Source organism: Theobroma cacao, chromosome 1 (assembly GCF_000208745.1).
Source record: "Theobroma cacao cultivar B97-61/B2 chromosome 1, Criollo_cocoa_genome_V2, whole genome shotgun sequence".
Taxonomy (NCBI): Eukaryota; Viridiplantae; Streptophyta; class Magnoliopsida; order Malvales; family Malvaceae; genus Theobroma; species Theobroma cacao.
Window position 1 is genome coordinate 36244285 of NC_030850.1, and position 12052 is coordinate 36256336.

General features: G+C 34.4%; 3 protein-coding genes across 6 annotated transcripts; 2 read left to right on the plus strand and 1 right to left on the minus strand.

The window, feature by feature from the left end:
* Positions 2829-3672, plus strand: LOC18614469 (ethylene-responsive transcription factor 1). Its single transcript, XM_007052241.2, has one exon. The coding sequence runs from the start codon at positions 2908-2910 to the stop codon at positions 3595-3597; it is 690 nt and encodes a 229-aa protein (XP_007052303.2). The 5' UTR covers positions 2829-2907; the 3' UTR covers positions 3598-3672.
* Positions 4717-5750, plus strand: LOC18614470 (ethylene-responsive transcription factor 1). The gene has a single exon (XM_018129998.1). The coding sequence runs from the start codon at positions 4833-4835 to the stop codon at positions 5463-5465; it is 633 nt and encodes a 210-aa protein (XP_017985487.1). The 5' UTR covers positions 4717-4832; the 3' UTR covers positions 5466-5750.
* On the minus strand, positions 7280-12052 carry LOC18614471 (COP9 signalosome complex subunit 7). 4 transcript variants are annotated; one of them, XR_001930061.1, is made up of 9 exons: positions 11629-12052; positions 10941-11016; positions 10144-10232; positions 9734-9823; positions 8976-9020; positions 8824-8894; positions 8483-8621; positions 7933-8183; positions 7280-7770 (listed from the first exon to the last, which is right to left on the minus strand). XR_001930061.1 is itself a non-coding variant. In XM_007052243.2 (9 exons), the coding sequence occupies exons 1-9, from the start codon at positions 11785-11787 to the stop codon at positions 7749-7751; spliced, it is 780 nt and encodes a 259-aa protein (XP_007052305.2). In that variant the 5' UTR covers positions 11788-12052; the 3' UTR covers positions 7280-7748. The 4 variants fall into 4 exon arrangements, 3 of the variants coding, with proteins under 3 accessions (XP_007052305.2, XP_017985486.1, XP_007052306.2); XM_007052243.2 differs by having other exon boundaries at positions 7933-8021; XM_018129997.1 differs by having other exon boundaries at positions 7933-8038.

The following is a 12052-nucleotide window of genomic DNA, read 5'->3' on the forward strand; positions in this document are numbered from 1 at the left end:
TTCTTGTAATCTCCTGATTTTTCTCTTAGTGAATTTTTCTCTGTTGTTGTGCCCGTGGACGTAGGTCATCAAAAGACCGAACCACGTAAATTCTTGTGTTCTGGTGGGTGTGCTTGATTTCTTTTTTTCTTTATTATATTGATTGGGTTAGATCTTGGGCAATTCTTTAGAGACAATTCCGCAATTTCCCAACACTTTCTCACCATGGGATTTCCGGACTTGCTTTGTATTTACCATTGCCAATTACCGTACCTTTTCGACTGTTGACTCATAAGTTTTTCCGACGAAGTCTCCAAAGGTCGTAAAGCAAAATCATGCATTGATTGATTTAATCATTTTATTTCTTGCTAATCCTTTTTCTTTTTGTTTTTTTCCTCTCCCCGTGTGAAAACAGAAAGAGGGTTAAATAGGAGTTTGTGCTTTCAAAGCCCATAGTTGTTTTACATGCCATGGTTTGAAATAGGTGTTTTCCCATGCAAAGCATATTTTTCTTTTGATAAATAAAGGTGTTTTGCACTTGCATGTGCTTTGAATTTCAGATATTGAGATAACAAAATTTTCAATTGATCAAAAACAAGCTGATTTTTCCCCCAAAAACTGAAATAATTTTGAATAACAATTTCGTCAATTGTTCACGAGAAAATTTTATTAAGCATTAGGATTATACATAATTATAATCTTCATCAAGAAAATCAATCTCAATAAATCTTTAATGTTAATGAATAGAAATTAAAATGTCGTCTCCATCGATATCAAATTTAATAAAATAATCTCCAAAAACATTAACTTCAAGAAAGATTTGCGCAAAAATAATATCTTCGATTAAATTCATAAACATTTAATAATTTTTTGGTAATTGGGTAACGTTGTGTGGACGCGTTTCATATTCCTTGAGGTTTGCTAATTATTTTGTCCAAAGTGTCAAAGACAAAGAGAATCAATTTTCCATTTTGCTCAACAGTAAGTAACATGGAGTCACACACGTTGCTACATTACTAATTAAAAGACAAAAGGAGGGTTTAGTCCATTAAATATAAGAGAAAGCAAGTACACCAGGAATTAAATCCCACATGTTATTCCAAGTTCCTAAACCATATAATAAAATATACATAACATGTGGTTGTGTTTAATTATTTTACAAATCTACATACTAAAAGTAAATAAATATAATAATTAAAAAAAATCTCACGTTCTGAGTTTGGGCAGCTGAATTATGACAAATTCAATGACATTATCATATAGTTTAGTATACAAATTTTCAAAGAGTTGTACGTGTTTTGGTACGTTCAAAAAGTGTTCCCTTCGGTCTTCTCTTTAACTCAGGTCTTATTTACGTGTAAATTTTGATTCCCAGTCAAAATTCAAAAGGGTGAGAGTATTTAAAGACTTAATACAAGATTAATTATCCTTACAAACAGGTTTAACTGGTCAATTCATAAGGATGGGAATCGATAAAAGTAACTTTAATAATGAAATTCTTTAAATTAATAATCATTTCACTATTTTGTGAGAGATAAAACATATTTCAAAATTATATCGAGAGTTATAAATATTGAACTTTAGATATATTAATTCGAGTATTTGTTTAAAAAGACAAATTTTATTACAAATGAATTAACAAAATAGAAGTTCCGTACAAAAGAATGGAAGAAAATTCCAATTTCTAATTAGAAATAAGTCTGCATTCCTGCTTGAACCTAAAGGCTGTTTAATCATCAAATAGGCCCCAAAAACCTTTACTTTAAAGGCTGGCTTTCTGCTTTGCCAAAGAAGAAAAGAAAAAGGGTATAACACATTTCCTACCTGCCAAGCATTGTTGACCTAAGAGCTATCTGTTGGGGATTAAAATCAAAACACATACATACTACCTGAATTTCTTTATTTTAAAGAGAAAAAGAGAAGAAGAAAAAGAAAGAATCCCATTTAACAAACAAACCCCTTACAATCATTAATATTTTCATATTTGAGAGAAATTTCTAATCAATATGAAATGAAATAAAAAATGGGCAATAAATGCCAAATTGAACGTAATTTTATATATGTCAATGTTGTGCTACAATTTCTAATGATGGCTTGGTCAAATATATACAAACCAAAATTTTGGGGAAACTTAATTAAATTTGAAAGCACCAGTTTTTCTTTTTACTAAATCAAAAAAAATTTGATTCCATATGAGATATTGAAATGCATTAAAAATCAGCAAAAACTGATTGCCATATCAAGAAATTCAAGCTTTCAGTAAAATACATTGTTTTATTAAGCCAAATAACGATATAAAATTTAACCACATTATGTTAATAAAAAAGTATACATCAATTGATACACAATATCAATCACATCCGAACAAAACACTTAAATTGAAAGATACAAACAAAAATGAATGTTCTAAAAATTAACACATCCAATCAACATCAAACATCTCACTTCTGATCAAACCCATTTTGGCTAGAGAATCAGCATAGCAAAATCTATTGTTTATAAGCATCAAAGTGAGAGTAATGGGTTTTATGGTTAAGAAATCATTCGAAAGCAGATAAGGACAATATGTATATGGTTGAATCGAATCTATTCATTTGATTGGAATATTATAGTATGGACCTTTGTCTCCATTATTGGATGAATAAACTATGCAAAGTGTGAATAAATTAACATTGAAGCACTTCAAAAACGTGGTGGAAATGTTCTCAAAAAACTCAACTCCTGAGAAACTTCGTAGCATTGCCTGGAGAAGCAAAGTAGGAAAACCTGGAATTAATAGTTTAATATCAAAGTCTCAAGGTATATACATATATATATGTAGACAGGAAGCCAATTACGAAACCATTCAATTCAAATTCAAACCTTGTAGTGTACTAAAAGCTTGTTTCCTTTTCTGGGTCTATCTCAAGAACAAGAAGAAAACAAAATATGTACGGTGGAAATACCTCGGGGTTTGATCTCAGTCTCCTGGAGTCGATTCGTCAGTATCTTTTGGAAGATGAACTTCCGTTATATGATCAGATTGGTTGTTCGAAAACTGATGCGATTAATGTTGATCAGTGGGTAACCTTTGATCAGTTATTCGATGCGGCGGAGACGGCCGCTGTTGGTGTCTCGGTTCCCAGCTGCGAAGTGATCACTTCCGAGTTGGGGACTGCGACAACCGCGACTGCCCCTAAACTGCAAGCGCTGCCGAAGAAGGTGCATTATAGGGGTGTGAGGAGAAGGCCGTGGGGGACGTACGCTGCGGAGATAAGGGATCCGAAAAAGAACGGTGCGAGGGTCTGGCTCGGGACTTACGAGACGCCCGAGGATGCGGCGCTGGCTTATGACAGAGCAGCTTTCAAAATGCGGGGCGCAAAGGCCAAGCTGAATTTCCCTCACCTCATTGGCTCGGATCAGGTAGAGCCGGTTAGAGTGACCAATAACAAGCGGCGGTCTTCGTCTCAGTCATCGGCTCAGTCGGCTTCCTGTTCATCATATATATCCGATAACGGGACTCCCAAGTCGAAACGGAGGATGATCAGTGAGATTAACTCGGCGGTTAAAACTGAGTTAGGAAGCGAGTTTGAACTAGAATTGACGCCAACTGATTTTTGGCAGACCGTTTTCTGTTAACGGAAGTGTCAAGTGTACATAATCATTTTGTTTTTTTTTTAATTTAATTTAAATTTTTGGCAGAAAAATGAGTAATTCTCTCTATACTTTTCTATTTAATACCCAAAATTTCTTAATTTCCAATATCAATATTATCTTAAAATAACGAAAAAAAAAGCTGCACAGCGCTTACTAAACTTGATATTAGATTTACAAAATGTAAATTAATCCGGCACATTTAATAAAGTTCGTTATTAAGTTATTAATAATTTAGACATGAGATTTTTAAATTTTTTTCTATTAGGATATATATTATGAATGGCTTATTAGAATTCAATGTTTTTAATTTTTCGATGAAAATTAAAATTCGTTGGTAAGTATAAATGAAATGCGATTTGTATTTATCGATAAATTCTACCAGAACAATATTTACGAAGAATAATTGTGCGAATTATGTGATTTATTTTTTATTTAAATTTTAATGTATATATATAGGGTTAAGTAGTCTTGGCTCTATAATTCTTACGAAACTCGATATTAGATTTACAAAATGGAAAATAATCATGTCAGGTTTAATAAAGTTCACACCTAAGATGTTATCATTTTGTCGAATAAAAAACCAAAAGGAGGACAGCATGATTCAACCCTACACGGAGAAAAAGAACAAAGACTCGAATAAGGAGAGATGGTGACATTTTCATTTGGTGTACTTTACCATTCCGTTATTTGCTTGCACACTTTCATTCAAAGACGTTCAAATTACACCCAAAGTGAAACCTAACACAGAGTTTCTAGTCAAGTACTTATACTTTATCTACACCCTTTCCCTCTTACATACATTATATATATGATATTCTATTTTATCTAATTATGCAATATTTTTTTGTTTGTACTAATCTGTTTGTATCTAACTCGACTTTGGATGGATTCATTATTTTTATATATTGCTATTATAGAGCTGACACGGAGTTTTGTCTTCGTGACATTGTTAGCATCCATCATCTCATATTCCAACAATCATTTAAAAAATAATTAAAATATTATAAATATATAGAAGACTGAAGGGAATATATATTAATTCAGAAAATGGCACGTGAAAAACCAATTCTCAGCATATGGTGCCGAAGGAAACTTCATGGAAATGGTTATAATCGTTCTTCTGAGATCGATGGTGGGCTGGAGGAACAACCCTTTGGCTGTAACTTTACAGTACTATATAAACTCGAACGCCATTGATATGTTTTGAGGAAATATTTATGTGGGAGATAATCATTCTGTCGAAGAAAATTATTTCCATGGAGTCGGATTTAGCTCTTTTAGAGTCAATAAGGCAGCACCTGCTCGCCGATGATTTCGAAGCTTCTATGGGCTTAACGGCGTCGTTTCATGGAAGTACTCCGGCGTACCTCCGGGGTGCAAGCTTCACCAGTCTACTCTCAGGCGAGAACTGGAGTGCCACGGCCACCCCATCATCAGAACCGATTGGTTTAACGAATGCGGTTAAATCGGAGCCTGCTGGGGATGTGTTGATGGAGGAGGACACGGTTCATGTGGCGGGGCCTGAACCCTACGCGCCGCCGAAGATGGAGCATTACAGAGGGGTGAGAAGGCGGCCGTGGGGCAAGTACGCGGCGGAGATTAGAGACCCTAAGAAGAATGGGAGCAGGGTGTGGCTAGGGACTTACGAGACGCCCGAGGACGCTGCGCTGGCTTACGACCAAGCCGCTTTCAAGATGCGTGGCTCGAAGGCTAAGCTAAACTTTCCTCACTTAATCGGCTCCGGTGACTTGGAGTTGGTGGAGCCAATCAGAGCCAGCCCCAAGCGCCGCTCTCCGGAGCAGCCTTCGACGACTTCCTTGAGCAAGGACACTCCAAAGCGAAGAAGATGAAAATGAGAACTAATTAATTAATTAATCACATTTGTTATTATTTCCAATTTAAAAAAAAAATCGGTGTTAATGTTGTATACAATTGGAAAATTAATGTTTTAATTTTCCTTTTTTGTACATGAACACGATGTAGCTAGTTGATATGGTTTCGACTTCATTGCGTGGAAAAGCAAGAAAGCTGAGTACATGTTTCAAGAAAAATAAATTCATTAAAGAAAATTATGGTTAAGATTTTGGTTGTAATTTTGAAAGAAATAAAATTCTATCTTTGTCTTGGTTGCTTAACCAAAACCATTGATTTTTCTTTTTTACTTATTTTTTTCGTTGTTTTAAGTTGCTTAAACTTTCAATTAAATATATAATTTGAAGAATCTATGGCATGAACATATATTAATACATATATTTTTTAAATCAATCTTGCTAATTAGAGTGAGTAGGAATGATGACGGATAAGTCAACCATTATTTTTTAAGTAATTATATTATTTGTCAAAATATTTAAATTTTATAAATATCCAACAAATATTTAAAAGTTGTTATCTGAATTAAATAAATATTGTCCATTAAAGACCCGATTGTCAAGAGTAAGCATTCAATTGATTGAAACGATTAATTCGTATTTTACTAGCTAAAATATTTTTTTAGCTAATTAGCTTGCATTATTTAACTTTTTTCATGAGTTCAATTAATAATTAACTTTTAAAAAAGAAAAATATAAGGCTCAAATAATCTCCTAAACTATTTAAGAATATTCAAATAAGTTCTTAATTTTTTTTACTACGTTTAATCAAATCTAATATTTTTATTTTAAGTCAAAGAAGTTCTTATGATTAATAATTGATTAATTATTATTAAAAAAATATCACTTATCATTTTATACCCATATGATACTAATATAACATTAATGTGAAAGGAAAAAAATATCATATGATTATATTATCATGTCAAATTAATCTCATGGAATCACCAATTATGATATGTCAACATGCCACATCATAATCAATTATGATATTTTAACATGTTACATCAACATCACGTGACATAAAATAATAAATAATATTTTAATTAAATTAATCGAACTTATTTGACTCAAAACAAAAAATAAAAAAATTTGATTGAATTTAATAAAAATATAAAAATTTATTTAAATTTTTTAAAATAATTTAGAACTTTTTTTTTTATATCATGCCAAAAAGAAAAGAAAAACCCACCATATAGCCGCCGGTGGATTCATGAATCTATGAACAGTTTCAAAGGTTTCTTCAGCCACCACAGTTGAAGCACAAGTAGTTAAAGAAAAAATGAGAGATAAAAATGAGAAAAAAAAATCCCACGAATTCCACGTGCTGTAAATAATAAAAACCATTGGCAGGTAAAAAAAATCAAGAGCTCGGTCGGAATCGGAGAAAAATGTGACATGTTTCAGAGCAGCTTCCTCTCGGTTTCCCCTTTGGGTCGGGTCGTAACTCATTGGGCCCTAAAGATTAGCTGATACTGATGCAGCTTGACGTCTTCGCTAAATGGGCTTCTGTTACTAGATTTTTGAGTCTCGCCGGATCTCTTCTTCTCCGATTTATGTTGCAAGGGCCGGTGGATACGACAATGGCACTCCCTCATCTTCTGTTGTTGAGCAAGTAATACTAAATACTTCGACACAGGTAAAAAGATCTACTACTAGCATTTCTATATGGAGATACAAAACAATACTAAATAAATAGCTGACCGGTTAACAAAAACAAGGACATTCCGTTACAGGGAGTTTTAGGTCAAGTTAGACCACATTTCTCTTTGAAATATCGGTGCCTTTGGGAAGAATGAAAAAAGCTGTGGAGCAAATAGTGTTACATTGAAGATTAGGTCAAACATGATTTGCTCAAGACACATACCTACAACTTTTCCAAATTGATGGAACCAATATTAACCACAAGACAGAATGTAACAGCTTGTAAATTATAAGAAAGATAAATTCTTCACGATGCAGCACTAGGTGTAATAACATCAGGAAGTACAATTAAGTTTTGAATTTGTAAATCTTGAGTAACCAACTGCTTAAAAATTTTTTAGCCGCACCACCAGATCTGGTCTCGTTCTTCCCAACTCGATAGGAATAACAATGGGTTCAAGACAAGCTAACAATTCTCCAATTCTAAAGCAACAATGACAAATTCACTACCAAGAGCAGTATCACTGTCCCAAACGCAGAATCATCTGTTGCTAGAATGCCATGAACAAAAATCTGGCTGGTCACCTAAACACCTGTCCAATAAGTAGCATGCTCTTCGCTTCAGGATATTGGATGCCGTCTCCTGCATTTCTCCACACCATTAGTCATCAGTAAAATGTAGTCATAATAAGCATAACTTTAGAAGACATAATAACCAAATATTTAAGGAGAAAGGAAAACCAAGTCGTATAAATTATATTCAAGGATATAGAACAAAAGTGAATAAATTATATAAAAAAACCACCTCTTGGGTCGGCTTCGGTCTTCCTCATAGTCCATCACTCCACCAGGTTCAGAGTAGATCTCCTCGAGCCCTCGGAAGTCAACGTCGGCCTGCTTACAGTGTGTAACTTCTGCCACAACGTAAGTAAGCCACATCGACCAACATATCTTGGTATTGAATGAGTGAAGTCATGGCATGCTAATTCTAGATCCAGTTAAACTCACTCATTTGCATGTTAACTAGGAAATTGCAGCTTTAAGCTCCAAACTTTTCTGTATATGCATTTTTGCAACAATTAAAGGACTCTCTTTCCACCATCACCCCCCCAATAAAACAATTTTCAATATTTAAAAACAATTTATTTATGTCTACAACTACATGGATGTTATAATCAAAATGTTTTACTCTCTTGAATGCTTATATAGAACTGGCTTAAAAATTAAAAACACAAAACAATAAGGCTAATTAAAACACTTGCAACTGCACTCTGCTTCGCATGCTTTTAATGGTCCAATACTGAATTATTGCAAAAGGACAATCAGTTCTAAAAGGTAAACCGGATTCAACTGACCTTGAGGGTGAGGGACTTCTTTACTTCTTCCACCCTATCTTCAACCTCCTTACGATGTTTCTTGTCCAACTCGCTCATTGTATCAGCCCATTTTATCTTCTCTTGAATTGAGATAAGTAAGTTGTCTGATGTACCCAACCTAGGTTCTCATCGACAGAAAAATGTTAGATATATATAAGCTGATATTGATTAAATTTAGCTGTGTTTCTATCAAGTCCACTTAAACTTGCCAGCTTGAATGAACAAAGACAAAAGCTAATATTAAATCAGACGCTAGCAACTATGACTGCAGCAAGGGTAAAGGACTTAATCACATGCTCTATTAGAACCAAAGATGTTACCAGTTTGACAGTGTTTGTATCATACTCCCAAGTTGTCCTGGCCTCAAATCCCTCCCAGCAGCAAATTGGACCTCCAGATATTAGAAGCTTTGATAAGCCAAGAAAAAGAAAAAAGAAAAAAAACTTCAAAGGTAAGTACAGCAAACACATACCTCAAAACATCTTCGCAGCTGATCCAGCTTTCCTCTAACTATACCCTGACAAAAAGGTTGAAAAAGATGAACAATCAGCACACTTTCAGTTTAACTATGGTACAATTTGATTCCCTTAGAAGTCAACCAACCCCTCCCTCTTGGAAAGACACCTGGTGGGGAAGGTAGGTGTTTAGGACAAAATTTGAATTTGCAAGAAACAGAGTAAAGAAAAAGAGAGAAAATTTAGAAGTTGCAACAATCACTTATCATACAAGCAGCAGAATTAGTTCTGCTTTCTTTCTTTTTCTTTTCTTTCTTTTTTTTTATTTTTGACAAATGGCTGGGCTACACCTACACTATAGGAGAATAGTCCTCCCCCCCAATCCCTGGTGAATACAGAGTTTGATCTCAGGCCTTGGGAGCAACCACCAATGACAGTTCAGACAGTGTAGCTACATTTTCGAAAAGCAAAACTTATGAATTGTGATATATAATCAACACGATGCTTCTTTCACATGCCATGTGTTGAATGCAGATCCACTTTAAAGTTCAACCCCCAGCCCCCCACCCCCACTAAAATCAGGTGTAATGCACAAAGAGCAAGATGATTCTTTCACATGTCATTTGTTGAATGGAAATCATCCTTTAAAAACAGAAGTCAAAACATCACATCCTCAGAGCCTTTCAAGGCTGTTCCAGTAGCTAAAGCATGCTGCCGACAGAGTAAATCTTGGATTAAGAAGGAATAGAGAGAACCATACTCAGAGACTACCTACCGCATACATGCATTCATTGATAAGAAAATCTTCGAGCTCGCGGACATTTGTGACATCTAACTCCAGCATTAGTTGATCATATGGTAGCACCTGGAGAAGAATATCAAAAACTATTAACAACCAACATGAAATACCAATAGAATAATCATCAGACAAAGATTCCCACAAATTATACATATATCCTTTCCATTAGGAAGATGGAACAAAAGAATTCAAAAGAAAAGGTTAAAATCTTTTCAAGAGACTCTAAAGAATTTACTCCATCAAGTCTGAAGTCACTTACCTTGATGACAGAGATCTAAACGTCGCAAGTTTGGTGAATATAAAGTGCACCATAACCACTACAATGGAACTAGACTAGAAAATAGCATATTTAGATGTGCAAATGCCCCATAACTCAAAGAGAATACCTTGTTTGTCTCAGCAAGTGTAAGGACAGTAAGTTGCTTTAGCTTGAGGACTTGATCAGGGACCAGTTGAGGAAGACGACCACTATTACCTAATTAAATAGTTTAACAGACAAAATTCATGGCTTTAAAATGTGCAGAAGCAAAATAAGAACAATCAAGACAGAGAAATATGTCAAGTAGTTAATTAAATAAAGGGCATTCTGCTGCCTACTGTGCTGGAAAATTAAACATCACTGACAAACACTGTCAAAAAGAAGATAATAGAAGTGAGGAAGACATACAATAATGGGAAAAGTGCCAAATCATTAAGCTGGAAAATTAATATTAAAAAAGGAAGAAAGAATGACAGGTAATGCCTTTTCAATTACTAGTCCTTGAAATTTGCATTTAAATAATTAAATCACTGCAATTGCAATATCTTCTTTCACAAGATTACCCGAATAATAGTTTATAGATATGGATCATATATGGACCAGTTTCATTATTAGTAGCTCTATGTTACCATAGTAGTAGAAGTTGCCAATTTAGCCACAAAAATCAAAATACTTTACATTACAAGAGACAAAACTAATATCCCTTAATGACCAATTTCCAGATTAAAAGTTAACCAACAAGGAAAAGAACACATTTCAGACTCTTATTCAATATCTAAGTCTAACTTACATGAGACATTTACAACTAATAATCTTCAAATCTTCTCAAATAGAAACCTCATGGTGCTGGGAAGGAAAAATGTGCACTCAAATCATTACAAACTTCTTAAAGCCGAACAATAAAACACAGGTTTTGCTGCTTACCCTTGTAATCACTCCATGTGCCATGTGCAAACAACCGAAGCACCTCAAGGTACACTGAGTTTTCAGTTCGTTCAAGCTGCAAAGGTTCATTAATTTCACATAAATTACAATTAAACTAATGCTTAAAAAAATGCTTATCAAGAAAACCAACACACCATAAAATAGAGAACAATAAAAATACAAAAAAAAAAAACTACAATCTAATAGCATAGTAACCATTTAATTGCTCAGAAATTGTAATTCACATTCATGAGTTTTATATATTTATCTTTCCCCCAAAAACTTCTGGTCAATTTAAGCCAAATTTGAACTTCTCTGACTAATGATTGACGAATGCATGTGAAACTAGTCAAACAATTTGCCAGATAAAATTTTTAAATTAAACAAAACATCCGACAAGAGTCCAACCTAATTCCATAGATGGCATTCCTACGCGATGTATAAAGAACGAAGCAAACAGCTAAAAAGTATGGTATGTAATTTACAAAATAGGAGACAAATATATCAATTTATAAATCCAAACACGTTAATGAAACTTTGATTTCCATATTTTTCACTCAAATTTCTCATCAACCAAACAGTGTGCTTCTACGCCCACACAATCTCTTCACAGTCAATAAACGATGTACAGCAAACAATAAATAAATTAATTGGTTACAGCTTTGATAGGAATGGAACAGGTTCGAACCTCAGCGACACTGGGCACGGCAAGAATCTCAGAGAAGGCGAAAAGGGAAGGATGCGACGTCGCTTCGAGGATTACGGAGCCAAGAGCCGAGCCCTGCTGAGCCGACGCTTGCTTCACGAAGTGATCGATCAAGTCTGCTTGTTTTTGCTCGATATCCATCTTCCAAAAAAAAAAATTTACAGATAGAAAAGCATTCAGAGAACCGAAAAATAAATATAAAACCTAGGGTTTGGCGCTGGCGACGGTGGATTTCGCGACGGAGAGTTTTTTAGGGTTGAAATAAAATTACGATTCGATCGTCTCCCCTGAGAGTGAGAGAATTCGGGACATCAAAGCTGTCCCGCTTTAACTTCCTTCTAGTTTAGCCTCTCTTTGGGGGAAGGGTTTATATGATTTTGCAAAATTATTTATATAAATTACATCA

Bases quoted from the DNA above. Each gene is read 5' to 3' on its own strand.
- LOC18614469 (XM_007052241.2), top strand. From the start codon at position 2,908: ATGTACGGTGGAAATACCTCGGGGTTTGATCTCAGTCTCCTGGAGTCG.
- LOC18614470 (XM_018129998.1), top strand. From the start codon at position 4,833: ATGTGGGAGATAATCATTCTGTCGAAGAAAATTATTTCCATGGAGTCG.
- LOC18614471 (XM_007052243.2), bottom strand. From the start codon at position 11,787: ATGGATATCGAGCAAAAACAAGCAGACTTGATCGATCACTTCGTGAAG. The intron at 9,021-9,733 runs GTAGGTAGTCTC...CCTTTTTGTCAG, and splicing joins TCAATGAATGCATGTATGCG to GGTATAGTTAGAGGAAAGCT. The intron at 7,771-7,932 runs GTGGTTTTTTTA...GGAGAAATGCAG, and splicing joins GACCGAAGCCGACCCAAGAG to GAGACGGCATCCAATATCCT.